Source organism: Polychytrium aggregatum (genome assembly GCF_025602895.1).
Source record: "Polychytrium aggregatum strain JEL109 chromosome Unknown BJ171scaffold_11, whole genome shotgun sequence".
Classification (NCBI taxonomy): Eukaryota; Fungi; Chytridiomycota; class Chytridiomycetes; order Polychytriales; genus Polychytrium; species Polychytrium aggregatum.
In genome coordinates, this window is record NW_026516213.1 from 918,060 (window position 1) to 938,584 (window position 20,525).

The 20,525-nt window shown below is 58.2% G+C and overlaps 5 protein-coding genes across 5 annotated transcripts; 3 read left to right on the forward strand and 2 right to left on the reverse strand.

Moving 5' to 3' along the window:
* Nucleotides 1–128: 128 nt before the first annotated feature.
* BJ171DRAFT_422118 (uncharacterized protein) lies at nt 129–2,422 on the reverse strand (the record flags this gene model as incomplete). Its single annotated transcript, XM_053107529.1, has 4 exons — nt 129–967; nt 1,075–1,563; nt 1,736–2,126; nt 2,282–2,422. 4 exons carry the CDS (start codon nt 2,420–2,422, stop codon nt 129–131), a joined length of 1,860 nt encoding a protein of 619 aa, XP_052968607.1.
* Nucleotides 2,423–3,208: 786 nt separating this feature from the next.
* On the reverse strand, nt 3,209–5,631 carry BJ171DRAFT_498090 (uncharacterized protein). The gene is made up of 6 exons (XM_053110340.1): nt 5,434–5,631; nt 5,291–5,320; nt 5,137–5,169; nt 4,703–4,993; nt 4,042–4,545; nt 3,209–3,808 (listed from the first exon to the last, which is right to left on the reverse strand). The coding sequence occupies exons 1-6, from the start codon at nt 5,540–5,542 to the stop codon at nt 3,387–3,389; spliced, it is 1,389 nt and encodes a 462-aa protein (XP_052968608.1). The 5' UTR covers nt 5,543–5,631; the 3' UTR covers nt 3,209–3,386.
* A 134-nt stretch (nt 5,632–5,765) lies between these two features.
* Nucleotides 5,766–8,223, forward strand: BJ171DRAFT_498093 (CRAL-TRIO domain-containing protein). The gene is made up of 7 exons (XM_053110341.1): nt 5,766–6,313; nt 6,503–6,683; nt 6,892–7,007; nt 7,151–7,288; nt 7,488–7,527; nt 7,668–7,769; nt 7,925–8,223. The coding sequence occupies exons 1-7, from the start codon at nt 5,774–5,776 to the stop codon at nt 8,134–8,136; spliced, it is 1,329 nt and encodes a 442-aa protein (XP_052968609.1). The 5' UTR covers nt 5,766–5,773; the 3' UTR covers nt 8,137–8,223.
* Nucleotides 8,224–8,776: 553 nt separating this feature from the next.
* Nucleotides 8,777–10,980, forward strand: BJ171DRAFT_32173 (uncharacterized protein). The gene has a single exon (XM_053107136.1). It carries the CDS (start codon nt 9,185–9,187, stop codon nt 10,964–10,966), a length of 1,782 nt encoding a protein of 593 aa, XP_052968610.1. The 5' UTR covers nt 8,777–9,184; the 3' UTR covers nt 10,967–10,980.
* Nucleotides 10,981–11,615: 635 nt separating this feature from the next.
* Nucleotides 11,616–20,227, forward strand: BJ171DRAFT_422163 (uncharacterized protein; the record flags this gene model as incomplete). The annotated part of the gene is made up of 21 exons (XM_053107534.1): nt 11,616–11,879; nt 12,066–12,395; nt 12,546–12,731; nt 12,926–13,040; nt 13,074–13,165; nt 13,470–13,631; nt 13,831–14,037; nt 14,142–14,333; nt 14,550–14,696; nt 14,807–15,012; nt 15,192–15,304; nt 15,385–15,434; nt 15,529–15,900; nt 16,021–16,098; nt 16,848–18,067; nt 18,175–18,358; nt 18,449–18,772; nt 18,929–19,387; nt 19,576–19,729; nt 19,812–19,977; nt 20,062–20,227. The coding sequence occupies 21 exons, from the start codon at nt 11,616–11,618 to the stop codon at nt 20,225–20,227; spliced, it is 5,187 nt and encodes a 1,728-aa protein (XP_052968611.1).
* Nucleotides 20,228–20,525: the final 298 nt, after the last annotated feature.

Consider the following 20,525-nt stretch of genomic DNA (forward strand, 5'->3'; position numbering starts at 1 on the left):
CTGTATTCTACTATCTTTGAGCGTGCGCTACAATCAGCAGGGAATCGACATGCACGGAAGGCAATGCATCCTTGGCAAACGATGTCGCCACCGCTGCCGCATTTCGGCAGGGGAGCGAGCACTTGAATCTAGACCAACGAGCTCAAGACCGCAGCAGCCATAGCTATAGCCACGGCTCCTGCCAGATCGTGGGCCGAGCGAAGCTTAGAGAATGGAGCGTGCGAGCGAGCGTTGCTTGGGATGCTGACTTGGGTTGCGGGACCGCCGCCCAGGAGAACAGTGGCCGCCACAGACGGGACACCATCGGACGAAAGCACAAAGAGCATCCAGTTACCCGGTGGGGCGACGGCGCCATTGGGCGGAAGGCTGATATAGAGGGTATCGTCGGTCTTGCCCAGGATCTCGATCTCGATCATGCGCTGGTCCGAGTTGGTTTGATGGGTGGTGCTTGCGTAGCGGAGGAGAGTGACTCGACTGATGGCGCCGCCGCGCACGGCTTTGGGATCGATCTGGACGGCGATAGAGGAGCCATAGGTGGCCTTCTTTGGGGCGCTCGTGATGGCAGGCCGGGGTTTGCTGGTGAGCAGATAGGGAGGTGTGAAACGTTCCATCGCCGTACCAAAGGGCGATCGGCACTTGGTCAGATCAAGCTTGCGCGATGAGTCGCCATAATACGACATGGGGTCGCAGGTATTGTTGGCCCCGAGGAAGGGCACATCGGTGTTGCCCCAGATGTCCTCGACGTTCTGCATCTCGGAGCCGGCCGTGTAGACGTAGCCCGACGGGGCGAGCAGCGCTGTCGAGTGGTACATTCGCATGACCGAGGCTGAGGCCACTCGAACATGGGTGTCTGTTTCGGGATCGAAAATCTCGGCCTCGTAGTTCACGCTGCGGGCATACTGGGCAGTTCCGGCATCACCTCCGGCAAGGCCCCAGCCGGCGCCGTTCATATAGAGAATTTTACCATCTGTGGAGCCAAACCAAGCGTGGGAAACGATGTTTTCGGTCAGCCAGACATCTCCGATCGGATTTACGCCTCAGATCTACGCTTCAGCATGCGCTTGGAATCCTCACCCGGCAACAGCACGCCGTCGATCATCAGGCGCGGCGAGAGCAGCGGTTTGCGCACAGTCCAGACCGGCTTGTCGGCATCGGGCTGGACACTGATGCACATATCCGAGGCATCCGGAGTCGATCTTTTGCTGCCGCCGCAGAGCAGCACAGTGGCTTCGTACTTTGGGTACTTGAGCGGGAGCAGGATGCCGTGCGCTGTGTAGGGATACAGCCAGGGCTGGTGGTCCAAGTCGGCCGGGACATCAGGAACTTTGCTGGGATAGTCGATCGTGTCGGTGGCGGGATCGAGGAGCATCGTCTGGTTGGCGACAAACAGAAAGACCTTCTTTGAGGGCAGCTGGAAGGCAATCGGGTAGAGCGAGTACGGGTAGTTGTGTCGAAGAATGTCCAGAGGCCGAGGCCAAGGCTTGCCGTTGTCTGGTTTGGCAGGATAGTATTCATAGGTGGGGTTGTTGTTGGTCTCGGGATGCCAAGTGGCGGGCGAATCCACTGGACAAGGTGGGTTGGGCAAGCAGCGAGCAAGACAGTGTGCGAAGGGGTTAGTGCTGCTTGAATGTCGCAATAGCCAGCGATGCATCACAGCGGCAAGGACGACTAACGGCCATCGATGACTTGCAGCACCACAGTTGCCAGCAGCCCGCGATGCGCTACAGCCACCTACAGATCAGATTCTCGATAGAGCCCGAGAAAAACACATGTGATCCGTCATAGAGCGCGGCGGCCGTTGGATACCACCGCTCGACCTTGATTTCCGGCAGCGATAGATCCCATGTGCCGATCTTGCATGCCGTGTCGCCGTCGGCGCAGGGCCGGTAGATGCGCTGCTTCTTGCGGCCGTTGGAGATGTATGCGTTGCCAGCGGCATCGTACATGGTCTGGTTGTCGCCGCCGACAAAGAAGATGCTGCCGTCGGCCATCTGGGTGTGATGCCCGCAAAAGCCGTTGTAGGAGATCTGGGTGGTCTCGAAGAGCCGGGTGGATGAGTTGCCCTTGTATCGCTCGGGGTAGAGCTCGGTGGTGATCTGGCCGTTGGTTCGCTCGTTGATGGGGTACTGGCAGAGGAGACAGCGGTGGTCGATGATGGCGAGAACGAATGGCTCTGAGATGTCAATATGGGACAGTTGGATCGAACGCTTATCTGGAAGCCAAGGTCGACTCGCATCCGATCCTTCCTCGGTCAATCCATGCAGGGCTGCGGGCGACCTACCGGATGGATATGAGGTCGCTCCATGCACAGGAACCGCTCGTTTGGCAGCAGGGCCAGGTGGATGCAGACCGCACCGGTATCCCCAATGACCTCCCACTTGCCCATGTTGATGGGGTTGCTGGTGCTCTGGGCGTGGGACATGCCCACGGATGCAGAGAGTAACAGGGCACACAGGCCGAGGCGACTCTGGATGTTCATGGCGGCTGCGATGCTTGCGATCTTGCTATGCTTGCGATGTTTGCTATGCTATGCTATGCTTGCGATGTTTGCGGGGCTCACCGAGGCTCAAGCCTTGGCTTTATGTCGGACCCGCATCTCGCCGCTCGTCGGATGAGGAGACCGAGGCGGATGCTTGACCTGGCTGAGCATGGCAGCCAAAGTTGCGGCGCGGTATTATTGCGGCAGAAACCTTGAGGCGATGCTGGCGCGTGGGAATCGTCAAGGATGCGGGGATGGGATGAGGTGCGGGACAGTATGCGGGGCCTTCCCCGCTCAATGGCCAGTGCGCCATGAAGCTTCGGTGCGAGGTTAAGTTTTGCTTGATCAGCCTGAACTGCTGCCCCTCCAGACAGCCGGAGCCAATCCCGGTGCCCATGTCCGGGTTCGTGTTTGTGCCGGTGTGCTGTACATGGGGTACATGGGCACATGCCCTGATACCTTTGGCACTCTCTCGAGCGCACATCATCAAGAGCCAGGGATCGTACGCATCAACCTGCGACTGTTTGCATGATTGCAGCCATGTTTGCGCAGGCCGAGCCACCCACCAGCCCAGGTTCGGGATGACTCAGGGTGATGTGCCATCGGGATTGTGGCGATAGAGTTGGTGCTCGCAGGCATTCTGCATCAACCACCCGCACAGCCGCTCTGGGTCGGAGGCTCCAGGGTGTCCTCGGTGCTCCTTGGATGAGCTGCTGCATCATCCGCGCGGATCCAGGTAGCTATTGTATTGGATCGCATATAGCAGAGTGGCCATTTGGCCATCGTTGTCTGACCTCAATCGCCGCGACCAACACAGACGATCGTTGCACCGCGAGACTCGCCATCACCATCCGTGCCGAAGGAGCAGTAATGAGACGGCATCCGGGGGGGGGACAGCAGAGGATATCTATCGCATGGTCACCAACTCCTCGGCGGCAGTAGGGTGGATGGCGACGGTGTTGTCAAAGTCCTCCTTGGTCGCGCCCATCTTGATGGCGACTGAGAATCCCTGCAGAATCTCGTCCGACTGACGACCAACCAAGTGCAGACCAACGACCCGTTCCTCGGGCCCGGCACAGACAAGCTTGTAGGCCGTGAACTGCTTCTGGCTCTGCTCAAAGACTGTAAAGTACATGTTGATGAACTTTGTGCGATAGATCTTGATCTGGTCGTCGCCGTACTGCTTGCGGGCCTCGGCCTCGGTCAGACCCACACTGCCGGCAGTCGGATGCGAGAAGACCACGGCCGGGACGTTGGTGTAGTCGAGCTTTCGATCCTTCATGCCGCCAAAGAGGCGATCCGAAAGGCGACGGCCGGCCGCGATAGCCACTGGATGCAAAAGGTTCCAGACGATGAGAAGCAGTGCCAAACAGGGGTCAGGGTTGGTCGCCATTGAACAAAGGCGGATATGGCCGTGGCGGTGTCAGCTCCACCAGCATCAAATATATGGATCGAGCGACGGCGGCCAGCTCAACCAATTTCCGACTTGTGCATGAACAGCCTGATGGCGATCCGCACCACCTGTTCTCTCGAGACCGTGCACCCATCAGAGAGACGCATACCTGGCGTCAGCATGATGTTGCCGCAGACATCACCAAGGGCAAAAATGCCCTCGCTGCTGGTTGCCTGCCACTCATCCACAGTGATGAAGCCTTGTTCGTCCAGCTTGACATCGGTGGCGCCCAGGTTGAGGGGCTCCACCTTGGCGCTGCGGCCGACGGCCCAGATAAACTCCTCGACACCGCTCAGGGTCTGGAGCTCGGGCGAGTCGGCGGTGGTATACTTGACCTCGAGTAGCTTCTTGTCGGCGGTGCCGTGGTTCTCGAGGCGATCGATCTTGGACGACATGACCAGCTTGATGCCAACACGGCGGTACTCGTCCATCAAGGTGTTGTAGATGATTTCGTCAAACGTGCGCAGGAAGTGGTCCTTGCGGCAGAACAGGGTGACCTCGGATCCCAGGGCGTTGAAGATGCCCGCAATCTCGATGGCGATGTAGCCGGCGCCGGCGATGGCTACCTTCTTGGGCAGGTAGTCAAGGTCAAAGAAGCCGTCACTGGTGATGCCTAGGTAAGCAAGGGCAGGTAAGCAAAGGTAGATCAATCACATGCGATGTCGAGCTCCTTTCAACCAGATTGGCCATGATACCGTCGCCCATTGGCCATGGTACCGTCGCCCATTGGCCATGGTACCGTCGCCCACTCCAGCAGCCGCTTTGCTCACCATACTCCACAGCTCCGGGGTGGTTCGGGATCCAGGCTTGGCTGCCCGTGGCAATCAGAATGTGCTTGCCCTCGTATTCGACACCGTTGACTTCAATGACCTTCTTGTCGACGAAGCGAGCCAGGCCCTCGATGCGAGTGATGGTGTCTTTGTCCAGGTTGTTTTCGTAGATGCGATTGAGGCGGGCAATGTACTCGTCGCGCTTCTGCTTGAGCGCCGCCCACGAGAACGAGTTGACCTTGACGTCGAAGCCATAGCCCTTGGCCTCGTGAATGTATTCCGACAGCGAGGCTGTGGGTGGCAGGCAGCACGGGCAGAGTCAGTGCGCACGCCTGATGAAGGAAATGCTGATGCCTGTTGCGCACCGGCCAGATCGACAGTCCCAGCAATAGGGGCCCTGGTTGCCACTGATCCGCGGGCTAGATGCTACTGACCTGCGTTCCACATCACTTTCTTGGGCACACATCCTACAAACCAAAGACGCACAAGAATGAGAACTTTGCCGCTGTGATCGCAATCCAGACTCGGAGCGAGTGGATCGGGCTGCAGTCTGAGCGGATCATGTCGGTAGCTGGGCTGGGCACTCACCGAGGTTGACGCACGTTCCACCCCACCGGCCTATCAATGAGATCAGCGGAAGAGGCACGGGCGACTGTTAGTGCCGGTCCAGGCGGTCGAGAGCAAGCAGATCAGGCCCCAGCACATCCAGAGATGCTGTGCTGTGGACTCACTCGCTTCGATCACAGCGACCTTGGCGCCGTACGAGGCAGCACGACGAGCAGAAGCGATACCGCCGCTGCCGCCGCCGATGACGAGGTAGTCGAAGAGTTGTCGGGACATGTGCTGGGTGCGGATAGGAGAGGAGGAGCCAAGAAAATACGAGTTGGGGGCCAGAGATGGATGGCCAGAGATGGATGGCCAGAGATGGAGAAGAAGCGACAGAGGCTGGTGCAGGCCCAGACTCCGAGGCTTTCATATGGACAGGGCGCTGACAAATGTCCACGCGAGTCTCAGGGATGATGCGAGCGCCGCGAACAGGCTGGCTCGAGCAAGAGCGAGGAGCGGGGAACGATGCAGATGGGCGGCTGGGATCAAGCAGCCGGGTTGGAAATCAGAGCGGGCATCCCATGCGTATGGAAGGGAGGGAGTGCTGTGGGCTGTGGAGGGGCTCGCATCCATGTCGCTGTTGCACTCTGCACACTGCACACTGCATACTGCATACTATGTGACGGGTATCGACTTGTCGCATCGATATCTGCTGCCGGTCGCAGCGACGCTGCCCGAATCAGATCGGTGGATCTTTCTTGCCAGACAAGGCTAGCCGGATCCAGCGACGGTGCAGCAGCAGAGCCAGAAGGCTTGCTCTGGATGCGTCAAGCTTGGCAAGAGCCTTTTTTCCGTTCTGCAGCGTGCGGCCTGTCGTCGGTCTGGCCTCTGCCTTCTTCGTCGCCCATCGGCCGGCCACTCCCTTCCTTTTCCCCCTTCTCTACCAGCACTATGTCGCAGGCACAGATTCCACCCAGCCCGCTTGCCCCGCCGGAGATCCTGGCCGAGTTCCGGCAGAGCATCGAGGAGATCGACGGCGTTCGTCAAGGAGACTGGGATGACTATGTGCGTATACTCACTCGCACCAGCCCTCGACCCATGTCGATGCAGGGTGCTATGCGCTTGTCGATCGCAACCCGGTCGTTGCCATCCAAGACAGTCGTTGCTTGGTGCGATCTCCAGAGTTGTCGATCCAGTGCCGGCCCAATGCCGAGGGAGAGGATGCTGACTGCTGCCTTGGCTCTGATGTTGCAGGCGCTCTCACGCTTCCTGGTCGCTCGCCAGCTGAACATCAAGAACGCCCACGCCATGCTCAAGGGGTACGTCCAGCAGTGGAACAGCCGAGGAATTCCATCCTGGCCCAAGCACGGCATCGACAAGGATGTTCCTCCGCTGCAGAACGTCCGGGGTTTTGAATGCTATCCCGATTCTAACTGTAAGCGGAGTGAGGCCGCGATCGGGGCGATAGAGAGGAGCCGGCTGCAAAGACGATCGAGCAGGGTGGAGCTGTTGGATTCGAGCATGACCTGAGCAGGACCTGAGCAGGACCTGAGCAGGATGTGATCAATGGTGCAGGGGTTGTGTCGATGTTTGGAGTGCAGTGTGTTGTCGGATGGCGCTGATAAGATTCGGTGCAATCCCAGGGGATCCCGACCACCCAGCCTCTCCTTCGGAATTCCAAAGTCTCTCCAAGTACATTGCTGGCGGGTGCTTCCACAAGATCGACAAGCTCGGCTTCCCGATCTACGTCGAGCGCACGGTGAGAAATGATATCGCTGTGTGGCACCAGAGGGTGGGGCGGGCAAGATTCGGCCATCCGGCAACAGGAGGATGGAATGCCCATGGGCCAAGGCGGTGCCTGTTCCATGCGTCGCTGACGAGGGATGCATCGGCATCGAACAGGGTATGCACGACACCAGAAACCTTGCCACATACGTCAAGCCGGAGGAGATGATCAACTGGCATGTCCGCAACAACGAATTCCTGTTCAACGGCATTATGAAGGAGTGTTCCGAGAAGGCTGGCAGACACATTGGCAAGGTACCACGGAGATGCTGGGTCGAGCAGGCGGATGTGCAGTTTGCCGAGGCAGAATAGTGGCAGTTGAAGAGCTGGTGAATGGCCTTGCCGCCTGGATGTGTCTGTCGGGGTGTTGGCAGGTCGACTGAGATACGAGTGCAAGACTGAATGCGAGGTGCGAGTGCAAGACTGATTGCGAGCCACAATTGCTGTTGCATAGCATGTTGTGATCTTTGATTGCAAGGGCATGGGCTTCCACCGTAAGTACTGGTGTTGGCAGACGGCATTCATCGTAATTCGGTCGCTCTCGGACTGCTACGATCGGCTCTGTTCCGGTAATGCTGCTCTGTGATGATGCTTGGTCTGTGCTGATGCTCTTACGCCCATCTGCATTCTGAAGAATTCAACCTGACGGCCATCGGTCTGCTGCGAGGCGTCGGCGAGTTTGATGCCAACTACTACCCTGAACGGCTGGAGCGACTCTTTGTGGTGAACACCCCCTGTAAGCAGAGCTTGCGCCTGAGGGCGAGGGAGACCGAGAGCAAGGGAGACAGCGGGCTATGGAGTCGGGCGGCGACGATTCAATACGGCGGCCTGATTGCTGATCCATCGGCATCTTATCGGCCGCTGGCTCGGATGGCTTTGCGTGGTCGACAGCATTCTTTTCCCGAGCCTGGATGCTCATCAAGATCTGGCTGGACAAGAACACCCTCGAGAAGATCCAGATCATCCACGACGACGGACGGGACGTGCTGCTCAAGTACATTGACGCCGAGAATCTGCCCGAGTTCATGGGGGGCAAATGCACATGCAGCCACATGGAGGGCGGATGTGTGCCCCAGCGAGGCAACGGCGGCCTGCAGTCCTGAGAGAAAGGGCCGTGTGGGGTCTCGAACGCAAATAGACCTGATCGACGATAGCCGCGAGGGCTGAACGACAGTGCCGGTGAATTCCCGCGAGCGAGAGCATGGGTATCCGAGAGCGAAGGCGGTGGAACTGTTCATGACAGAATGGCATCGCATGGCCCCCCCCCAACACCGTCCAACAGCCGATCACCCACCGCATTCGTCAGCGCCGTGCCCTTGTCGATGATCCGCCGCATTCGTCAGCCAATGGCATCGGCCTGGCATCTGCTTGGCATCGACTTGGCATCAACTTGGCATCGACTTAACGTCGACTCATTCCCTGCTCATTCCCTGCTCGTTCCCTGTTCATCGCCTGTTCATCGCCTGTTCATTCCCTGTTCATTCCCTGTTCATTCCCTGTTCATTCCCTGTTCATCGCCCCTCCCCTATCACCCCTTCGGTATCACCGTCGCTTGTGCACCATCGCCATCCGTCGCTTCGCCGCTGTCCGGTTGCACATACACACACTCCTTCCACGTCCCACCTTCGTCATCGGCCTGCCAGGACACCCCGCCGGGATCTCGCTTCGTCCGCTGCCCCGAATCTCCCGACCTCCCACGGCCCTCTGCGAATCTCGGCTTCTTGCCTCTGAGTGTACTAGCTTGCTCCCGTCGTCCACTCCATTCCACTCCGTTCTATTCCCGCCGCTGTCGCCGCCGACTCCTCTGCTGCCCTCGGCTTTATCTTGTTGGTCTAGACTCCTCCCGTGAACCTTGGCCTTCTCGCTTCACCCGTCTGCTCGGCCACACTCCACCCAGCCGACCCAACCCAACCCAACCCAACCGCCCCTTCGTCCGCGCCTTCTTTCCCTTCCGCCTTTCCCTCCCCTTCCCGCCTGCTTGCGCTTTCCATCCGTGGTCTCATCTCCTATCGCCCGTGGTCTCGTCCCTCATCCCCCGTCGTCTCGTCGCATATCGTATCTGCCCAGCTTCGTATCCACACCCGCATCCGCATCCACATCCACATCCACGACCTGCTCCATTCCCATCTCTCTCATCGCCCTATCGCACTGATGAGCGAAGCAACGAGTCCCACCCAGATCCACGCCTCTAAGCTCCTCGCACTGGAGGACTGGCCCAGCATGGACGAGTTCCTCATCCAGGACGAGGCCCTCTACCTGCCCTCGGTCCATTTTGACGGCCTCGATGTCCCTGCCTCCCCGCAGCCTCTCTTGTCCATCGAGTCGTCGGCACTGGCCCTTGATCCCATGGACATCCAGCCGCTTGATTTTTCCGGCGTCGATGCCTCTGAGCCACCCTCGCTCTTCCCTGCCTCGGAAGACCCTGCTGTCCTGGACGGTGGCTTTGATCTGGCCATTGACTTTGCTCCGGCTTCTCCTTCGGCATCCGGCGCCGCCTTCTCGGGCGCCCATGCTCACACCCACGCCGATGTCCATGCCGGCTCCTATTCCCTCACCCATCTCCCCACCAGCACCATCTTTGACTCGATCGCCAGCCCTCTGCCATCGCCCTTCCATGCCAAAGCCTCGCCCTTCTCCCAGCTCACGCTGCTGGACGTGACCCGGGCCGAGTCCGATCCTGTGTGCGACTCGCACGACCTGGTTGCCTCCGAGGGTGCTTTCCCGTCGCCTCTCTCGGAGATTGCCTCGGACATCAGCATGGATGCCCCCGAGCTCTCGCAGAGCCACGTCGATCTCGGCCTCGGCGGGTCTACTTCGCACGAAGCGCTGCAGAATCTGGACCAGGTCCAGGAGTTCCTCAAGTCCGTCGAGAAGCACGCCGCCATCGATGCCGAGCAGGCCCTCCAGAACTCGCTGGGCAAGAAGAGCCGCCGCAAATCCCACTCGCGCCAGAACCCGATTGCCTCGTCGTCCGTCTCTCCGACTTCGCGCCAGAAGACGGCCGAGTACCTGGCCTCCCTCGAAGCCGAGGTCAAGAAGCACCGCGAGGCCTCGGCCATCCTGAACGAGGCACTCCTCCGATATCAGCGAGAAAACCAGCGACTACAAGATCAGATCACCAGGCTAAAGTCGCAGTTTGACCACATCAAGATCTCCCCGGCTCCGTCGTCGGGCTCGCGCCTGCCTGCAGCCGTGCCGCTGGCTCGCCCCAGCGCCGAGGGCAATGTTGCCGGCAAAAAATATCGATCCATGATGAGCGTCGAGGCTTCTCCCGCCGTCCCCAGCTTGGCTCCCAACATCGACATCAGTCGGGCTGCTGCTGCGCCCACGTCCGCCACTAGCACCTCGGCCTCTTCGGCCGATGCCCAGCGTGCCGACGGCGCTGCTGCGCCCAAGACCTCGGATTTTAGCGAAGCCGTTTTGCTCCGCCGCAAGAACTTGAACTCGTTGCTCAAGAAGTTCTCCAGCTCGCCCGCGCCGGCCCCCGTGGCCAGCTCCTCGTCCAAGCCGCCGATGCCGGCGTTCGCAGCCCGCATGCCTCCCCGCATCAGCGGCAGCACCCTCGCCCCGACCGAGAACAGGGTCAAGGTCCACTCGGTCATGATCAGCGACAACAGCCCCTGGAAGCCCTTTGCGCCCGCCTCTCAGTCATCGCAGGGCGCAGGCTGCCCCGAATTTGACTCCCCCTCGGTCGAGTCGCTTTGGAAGCTGATATCCCAGCCACAGCCTTTCCGCAAGAGCGTCTCAGCTTTGCCCGTCCTGCCGCCCGCAAGCAGCCAGCGCGACCTGTCATCGGACCCATCGGTCCTGAAATGGATCGCCAAGATGTGCTATGCTGCCCGGGATGACAAGCAAAAAGCCACGCTGGCCAAGCTGATACTGTCGATGCTCATTCTCAAGGGCGCTAATGTTTCGATCGATATCGATGTCTGAGCCGCCCCACATCTGCCCTGTCCACCTCTTACACTTTCCAATATCTGCCTTTTCCTCCACCCGCTGTCCTCCTATTTATTAGCACTATAAGCCTTGTCGCGATGGCTTGAAGCCGTCCGAATTTGTATATTTTGTTTTCTTGTCGATTCTTTCTGCCTGGTTGCTCTCGGTGTGTCGTCGTGTCCGGCCAAATCCTATGCCACCGCAGCGAGCCTGGGAGCGCGGGGCCAACGTCGCAGCGACGCATTGGCTCGTGCAGTTTCCGTCGGACCCGCCGCGGCTGATGAGGAAGTGGAAATCGAATATATGATATCGAATACCATCCCGACCCTGCCCAGGCGATGTGCCGAGACGGCCAGCCACCCCAACCCGCGCGGTGGGACAACCCCTGTGCGACCCCGCCCTGTGCGCAGCGCACCTAATGAATGAATTCATACGCTGCCGCCAATTTTTTTGTTTCCGTCCGTCGCCCATCGCCCATCGCGAACAAGCTGTGATTTGCTGCAAGCGCCTCCGACGATCGCCCGGGCCAGTCTGCGTCGCACTCCCGATCGACTTTTTCTGCGTCTGTGTTTGCCTCCGCGACCAACGCCGCCGCCGCCATCATCACTGCTGTCATCACCATCATTGGCACCACCACTCCGTCGACATGGGCGCATCGCAGAAATCCGAGAAGCACACTCCAAAACGAAAGGCGGGCAGCGCCAACGAGAAGACCACGCTGCTGGAGGCGATCTCGACCCAGACCCCTCCATCGAAAAAATCCAAGGTCCAGGCCGATTCCTCGGCACGGGCCTCCACCGCCGTCACCACCGTCACGGACTTTCCGCGCGGCGGCGCTACGGGCCTGACGCCGCTTGAGATCCGAGAAATCTCAGACAAAGTCAAGCAGGATGTTTTGTTTGAGGTACTTGTCCGGCCGCATCCAAACCGCTGAAAGCAGCGGCAAGATATAGGCGGGGCACGGCGCGGAGGCGCAGGATGCTGTGGCATCATCCCTGGTGTCCAGCGGAGCCCCTCATCAGCTATGCATTCATTCAATCTGATCCTATTTCCTCCAACTTACCGCCTCGTCCATGCACCCTTTGGCACACAGGAGCAAAACGATGCCGCCGGAGGTCAGTCCGCATCCAAGCCCGGCAAAAATGCAAAGAAGCGCAAACTTGCCAAAGAAACTGCCGAGGTCGAGCCGAAGCCGACGACAACCGAGAGCGCAAAGTATGTCGATGGCCTCAATTTCCGAAAGATCTCCGTGGGCATGACCATAATGGGCTGTATCAAGGAAATCAACGAACTGGACATGGTCGTCTCGCTGCCAAACCAGCTCTCTGGCTTCGTCTCCATCACCGAAGTCTCCTCGGTCTTTGCCAGCAATATCGAGAAGGCTACACTGGATGACAAGGACGACGAGGACGAAGGCAAAGATGATGTGAGTGAACTCTGTATCATCAGGCTGCTGGACCAGTCCTTGCTGGATCAGTCCTCGCTGACCGCACATGCACACATCTCCAACCCGCCCACACACTTATCGGTGCTCTGCTGACAATCCGTCGTTGCGGCTGTATCTGCACATGCACAGGACTCGGGCATCCCCGATCTCAAATCGCTATATGCGGTCGGCCAAGTGGTCCTTTGTTCCGTGATCTCGGTTTCCCATAGCAGCGAAAAGGACGAAAAGACCAAGACACGGAACCGCATCGAGCTATCGCTGCGTCCCGAGCTGGTCAACGCCGATTTTGCGGCCTCGACTCTCACCGAGAACATGGTCGGTATTGCGCTGTCCACCACACGACAATCGACCTGTGCTGCGAGTCGTTTGGCTGTGAATCGCGAACGACGGTCGAATAATCAACAAACGACCCAGCATCGTCTGCAGCCACACGGACAAAGGTTGGCCGAGCAGTCCGACATTCGCACCACCACTGACGAAATGGCTTTGATCCTACGATCGCCCTCCAGACCCTGACAGCGATGGTCAAGAGCAAAGAAGACCACGGCTATGTGCTCTCATTTGGAATCGATGGGATTGTTGGTTTCCTGCGAAACATGGATCTTGGCAGCGGTAATCGTCGGCGTTCAGCTCGTCTTGCATATTGCCACCCGTGAGCGAGGGCGTTCAAAACAGTATCGGCGGGCAAAGCAAGGTCGTCAGTGCGAAATGCTGACGCATTTCTGGTCATGTCAGCAGTGCAGCTCCGCGTCGGCGCCGTGACATTCTGCAGCATCACCAAATTCAACAAGGGTAGGCGCATTGCCTCTGTGGCGATCGATCCCAGCACGGTTGCGGCTGCCAGCGTAAGTTTCCCTGCCGGCATCCTGGCTCCTGTGCGCGAAAGTGCTCGGTGACCTATTTGATATCGACATCGCCTGGACGACAGCAATGCAGTGGTGTCAATGCGACCGCGCGGAGCGACTGGAGTTACTTGGCCCTCTCGCTTCTGTCTAACCTCGACTTTGCGTGCAGGTCCAATCTGTCGACGGCATCACCTATGACTCCCTCAAGGCCGGTACGCTCGTAGACTGCAAAGTCAAGTCCATCCTCAAGAACGGCATCCAGGTCTCCTTCCTGGAATTCTTTGAGGGAACCATCGAGATGGCGCATCTGCCGACGTTTGTCGAAGATCCCGACACTGATTTGAAAGCGCTCTTCCGCGACAGCCAAAAGGTTAGTTAAATTCCAGCCTTTCGCGATGGTCATATGACTTGCTCGACACCTACGAGTGCTGCCGATGCTCGCTCGTACGGAGAAGCATCGCGGATGGTGCTGTCCGCCTCTTTGCCGATGAAGCTCCGCGCATTCAATATCGCTACCTGCTCTGTCTCACCGAAACGCATTACTCGCTCCATATGCACGGCCTTTTCAGATCCAGGCTCGCATCCTTTACGTCGATTCTCTCAACAAGCGCATCGCCTTGACTCTGAAGCCATACTTTGTCGAGCTCTCAAAATCGTCCTTCACCTCGGCCGCCGCCGAATTCGGCAGCATCCACAACCAGATCACTGTTCTCCGTCTCGATGTCGGAAAGGGCGTCTTTGTGCACATCCCGAACCTTGGCAACGGCTATGCCCACGTGAGTACTCTGGACATCACTGTTGGGCTGGCTTCCTCCCATTGCTATCTCCGCCGTTGGCAGAACCCTCGAGCGCCGTCACTAACCTAGCCTCGCTGGTCCAGATCTCTCGGCTGTCGGACTCGCATCTCGACAATGCACAGGTCTCCAAACAGTTCCGGAAGGGCAGCCAGCACACGGGCCGAATCGTTGGACTGGACTACTGCGAGAGCTTGATGCTGCTCTCGTTCGAGAAGTCGGTTCTGGAGAAGAAGTTCCTGAACTACACTGATGTCAAGATCGGCGCGCTGATTGAGGTATGTGATGGGAGGGGGGTAGAAGCTGCTGCTGCTGTTGCTGCTTCTGCTGCTGCTGCTGTTGCTGCTTCTGCTGCTGCTGCTACAGTGTATGTGGTCCAGCTTGACTCTTGTATCGTCCGATTTTCCGAGACCCCGATGATCGGCTGTGGGTGCGGGGCTGAGCCCAAGGAACATGGCTAACCAGCGACCTGGGCTGCGCTGATGCATCAACAGGCAACCATCGTGCGAATCGACACCTTTGGACTCATTCTCTCGATCGCGGAAAACATCCGTGCCCTGTGTCCCTCAAGCCATCTTGCCGATGTGACCGTCAGCAAGCCCGAGAAGATGTTCAAAGTTGGCTCGACGATCAAATGCAGGGTAAAGAATCGAGGAGCGTCGTCTGGCTTGGCGCATTCTCTGCCGACGGGGCACAGCTGCAGATACTGATGCATATTGTATTCACTTGTGACCGATTTCGGCCTGGTCAGGTGCTCTCTGTCAACCCAGAGAAGAGAAGAATCAACGTAACACACAAGAAATCTCTGGTCAACTCGTCGCTCAAGATCTTGTCAAGCTTTGAGTCGGCGGAGGTCGGGGACACAGCCCACGGTACAATCATCAAGGTGCTGAAGAAGGGCTGTGTCGTCAGCTTCTACGGCGGCCTCAAGGCTTTTGCTCCGCTTGCTGAACTCAGGTAGGCTCCTGCAGCTCACGACCCTGTCGTTGACTTGCCCATTTGCACCGCGGTTGGTTGTATTGTCAATGCCAGGTGCTGGGTTCTCTCGCCATCGCGCCCCTTGGCCGCGTGCAACTGCCATCTTGCTCTGACCTGACGCGATGTCTGCCGCCCTATGTCGTGTTGGCTCTGTACAGCACTGGATACATCCACGACCCTCTCGAATCCTTCAAGGAGGGTCAAGTCGTTGCATGCAAAGTCATTTCGGTGTCGCCTGCTGACAAGCGCATGCGAGTTTCCTTCAAGGTAGGTCTTGACAGGGAATCACTACATGTATCGCGCGAAGACTGTTGCTAACCCAATGGCGAACTGCGCAGACCGACGACGAAGCTGTTGTGGCAACCTCGAAAAACGTCCTTGCTGGCTTGGAAGTCGGCCAGGTATGTTCACTCGGCGCGTTGCTACATTCGCACTTGAATAGTGCCGGTCGAGTCCAATGGCCGAGGTGACCGCTGACACAAGATGCGCTTGCAGGTCGTGAATGGACAGGTCCTGTCCAAGAACGAAGAGGCTGTCGAGATCCAGCTCTCGCCCTCAAAGGCCCGCGCGATTCTTCCCAAGAGCCATATCTCCGAGAGCAAGAAGCACAGTGATCAGCTTCTCAAGGCTTTGTCCACTGGTGCAAAAATCGACAATCTTGTGGTCCTCAGGAAAGAGGTCAAGAAAGGCCACGTCGCTGTCGCGCACAAGCCATTCCTGGCTGAGTGCATCAAGGCCGGCCACGTTCCTACTGCATTGGACCAGATCAAGCCCAACAGCATCATCGTTGGATATGTCTCGAACGTCATCGACGAGGGCTGCTTTGTCGCCTTCCTGGGAGGCCTGAGCGGCATGGTCAAGAAGCACGTGAGTATATCCCGTCCCCATGGCCGGATCCGTCGCTGCCACGATTGTATTTCTGATATCACCGCCTGGATTCTGAACCATCGTCTCTGTAACTCATGCTAACGCCATATCATTCGACAGAACGTATCGGATTCGTTCGTGACCGACATCCGTGAGCATGTCTATGTTGGCCAGACTGTGATCGCCACGGTCGTCTCGGTCGAGGAATCGACCAGCCGCATCAACCTTTCGCTCAAGCCCAGCCAGTGTGCCATGTGCGATGGCTATGAGCAGCTCGAGGCCAAGCGCTTGCACGCCATCTTCCGCGAGTCTGACCAGACTTTCCTCTCAAACAAGAAAGCAAGCAGCTGGACCAGCTCCGTCACGATTGGCGGCACTGTCAGCGGGGCCGTCAAGCAGATCATGCCCTACGGCGTCATCGTCGAGGTCGCTAAGAATGTGACCGGCCTGATCACACTGGATCACGCCAAGAGCGTGGACCTGAAGGTCGGCGACACCGTCCGCGGCAAGGTTGTGGATGTCGACTCTGAAAAGAAAATTGTCGATTTGATCATCCGCGAGGACGCGGTGGATGCCGAAAGCGAGGCTGACAAGGTTGGTGTGTGCGCCCTCCCGTGGGACGATTGTTGGGTTTTGATTGCCGTGCTGCATCGCAATCTACTGTGTCGCTGGACTCGCGCAGCAGCAACCCTGCTGCCACATCCAGATACTGATGATGCTGTCGATGCTGTGTTACTGATCAGATCCGCCAGGCTGCCGAGGATAAGACCGTGCTCAGCGGCATCGTCGAGCTGATCAAGCAGGACTATGTCGTCCTGACCGTCCCGGACCTTGGCTTTGCGATCACCTACCTCTCGACAAAGGCCACCCACGCCAAGAGCTCGCATGTTTCGAGCAAGTACCGAATCGGCCAAAAGATCAACCTCAAACTGGACTCGGTCGTTGAGGCCGCCGCCACCGGGTTTGCCGCACAAAGGATCGTCAGCTCGATTGCCGAGAAACCCACCGTAACGCTGGAGAGCCTGATCGACCCTGCCAAGCGCGCGGTGCTCAACCCTGTTGACGAGCGCATCCAGAAAATGGAGGACTTTGAGCTCGGCTTGGTCGTCAAGGGTAAAATTGCGGCAATCAAGTCAGATCAGATGATGATCCAGCTCGGCTCGAATGTCCGCGGTCGCGTCCAAGTCTTTGAGATCGCCGACGACCTCGCTAGCATCCCGAACCCCAACCGTCCGTTTGCTCGCTACCAGGTCAACAGCGTTATCGACTTGAAGGTCCTTGGCTTCATCGATGTCCGCGGCCACCGCTTCCTGCCGATCAGCCACAGAAACGCCGTCACCACGACCCTGGTTGAACTCTCTGTGCGCCCTGCCGAGCTAAAGCTCCCCAAGGGCCAGTTTGCCACCCCTCTCTCGGCGCGATACCCGACGTTTGAGTCGGTGCAGATTGGATCGGACTACATCGGCTCGGTCTCGCGCATCGAGGACGACTACATCACAGTCACGCTGGGTCCGCACATTAGCGGCAACGTCCCTCGCCTGGAGCTTTCCGATGACCTGAAAGTGATCAAGGCATTCAAGAAGCACTTTGGCATTGGCCGCCTGGTCAAGGTCCGGGTCGTGGAGAAGGGAGCCGAGAAGCGTTTCATCCGTCTGTCGATCCGCTCGGCCCTCATCGACGAGGATCCAGTCTCGATCGAGAACATCCAGGAGGGCCAGGTCTACAACGGCGTCGTCACCAAGCTCATACCGAACCAGGGCCTGATCATTTGCTTCAACACCGGTGTCTACGGGCGTGTTGACATCACGGACGTCAGCGATGTCTTTTCATCTAACCCCCTCGGTGGCTTCTCGCTGAAGCAGTACCTGCGCTGCTTTGTCATCTCTGTTGATCGCGAGAACAAGCATATCGATCTCTCGCTGCGAGCCAGCCGGCTGAAGGACAAGGCCAAGACAACTGGTTTCAAGGAGATCATCGACCTCGCTTCCCTCGAGCCTGGCACGCTTGTTCAGGGCTATGTTCACAACGTTATCGACCGCGGCCTCATTGTCTCCATCGGCCGCCATCTCTCTGCATTCGTTGGCGTTCCCAACATTAGCGACCACAAGCTCCCCAACTGGAAGGAAGTCTACAAGGTTGGAAAGCTCGTCAAGGGCATCGTGCTCAAGTAGGTTATCCATGGCGCTAACTCGTAGAAGCGTGCACAGTGCCATGCCGTATCGAGGGCATAGCCAAGTAGAAATCACAATGCTGATTTGCTGGCATCTTGAACAGGGCCGACGCCGAATCCAAGCGTGTATCTCTGGCTCTCAAGCGCTCGGCCATGTCTGGTGTCAAGATGACCACCCGTCTCAAGAAGGGCGATATCGTGGAGGGAAGCGTCAGCGAGATTCTCCAGAGCGGCATCAAGATCCGTATCTTCAACTCAAAGTTCTATGGCATCTGTCCAAACTCGGAGGTAAGACCCGTGCCAAGGACACTCGATCAGCAGACCAAGGCAGCTGTATTCTGATATGTGCGGCTAACTTGCTCGACTGCGCTTCCACAGCTCTCCGACAATGTTGTCACCAGCGTCGAGAAGCTCTACTCCTCCGGCGACGTCGTCAAGGCCATCGTGCTCGAGTACGATCGCGAGACCCGCCGAGTCACACTTGGTCTGAAGGCCTCGTACTTTGAAGGCCGCGATGAGCCCGCCCAGAAGAAGAGCAACAGCACCAATGACGCCGACGGTGACGACGATGAAGACGGTGACGACGACAACGGCGACGACGGTGATGAGGACGAAGAAATGTCCGAGGCCGCCCCGGCAGGGAGTGATGAGGACAACGACGATGTCGACGATGAGAACGACGACGACGGCCAGGATCAACAAGTCGATACCATGGACATTGACGAGCCTGCAAAGCCCAAAACTAAGCGACAGCCAGGCGCAGCTTCTGCAAGCCTCGGTGCTCTGGACATTGGCGACTACAACTGGGACATGGACTCGGCTGAGCCCGTCGAGGATCTCGATGACGAGGACGATGAGGGCGATGACCAGGACAACGACGAGGACGACGAAGCTTTGAACAAGAAAAAGTCGCGCCGCCAAAAGCAGCGCGAGAAGCGGGAGGAGGAGGAGCGCATTGCGCAGCGCGAGATGGAGCTCCTTGATCAGGACATGCCGCCCGAGAGCGCCGACGATTTCGACCGCCTCGTCGTTGGATCACCCAACAACTCGTTCCTGTGGATCAAGTACATGGCGTTCCAGCTGCAGATGGCCGAGGTCGACAAGGCCCGCCAGGTGGCCGAGCGCGCGCTGAAGACCATCGAGTACCGCGAGGAGCGCGAGAAGCTCAACGTCTGGGTCGCGCTGATGAACCTCGAAAACAGCTACGGCACCAACGAGAGTCTCCAGCAGGTCTTTACTCGTGCTGTTGCCCACAACGACCCCAAAACGGTCTATATCCATCTGGTCAAGATCTACGAGCGAACCCAGAAGAGCGAGGTACGAATTTGCTCTGGCATCTGAGAGTGCTCTCGATTTGGGTGCGATGGCGGGGGTCTGGCGAGCTGCACACGGTCGATCGAGGGGCGCAGGCAAGACCGCCCTAGGATCCAACGGGTTCGATGCTTTTTTTGGCGATGGACGCAACAGCGAATGTCTCCTTACCCTGACACGTCCTCCTTTCGCAGCTTGCCGAGGAACTGTACAAGCAGATGACCAAAAAGTTCAGCATGAGCTCCAAGGTGTGGACCAACTACGGTCTCTTCTTGCTCAAGAGCGGCAAATCGGAAGAGTCGCGCAAGGTCCTCCAAAGAAGCTTGAAGAGTTTACCCAAGCACAAGCGTAAGTTGATTGTTGCTGCACTCGACGCTCTTGTGGACTGCCGACTGCAGGGCCGGATTCTCACAGCCCTGCTTGTGTCCAGATGTCAAGACCATCAGCAAGTTTGCGCAGATGGAGTTCCGCTTCGGCGAGCCCGAGCGTGGCCGAACCATTTTCGAAGGCATTATGGGCCACTATCCCAAGCGCATCGACTTGTGGAATATCTACCTGGACATGGAAGTCCGGGCCGGCGACATGTCGATCACAAGGTAAGCGGCGTGGTGCTTGCCAATCTGGTGCCAAGCGAGGGCCATATGTGCCGAGGCTGACCGTTTTGCTGCGCTGTGCACCAGACGCCTGTTTGAGCGCGTCATCAACCTCAAGCTCTCCTCCAAGAAGATGAAGTTCTTCCTGAAAAAGTACCTGGACTTTGAAAAGACCCACGGCGACGAAAACGGCATCGACCACGTCAAGCAGCTGGCCATGGCCTATGTCGAGCGAGTCCAGAACGATGCGTGAGCTGGCTGAGGATGCTTGGCGCACACGAATCGCTATCGCTGGCAGCGACAGCCTATCCTGAGGAGAGGGCTCTGGATTTTTGAGGAAGCAAGCCGTTGTTGTCTGGGGTCTAATGCGCGATGCATGCGCAAGATGCGCCCGCTCCTTTCCCATCCCATCGAGAGACGTGGATGCCAGAGTCTCGCTGCTATCGTATCTCTGTAATTCGTAACTGAAATAGAAGCACCACGGCCGGTGCCAATCGGGGCAGTCCCCGCTGCAAGCAATCGCCCGTGCACTCCCGCCCCGCCCTCTATTC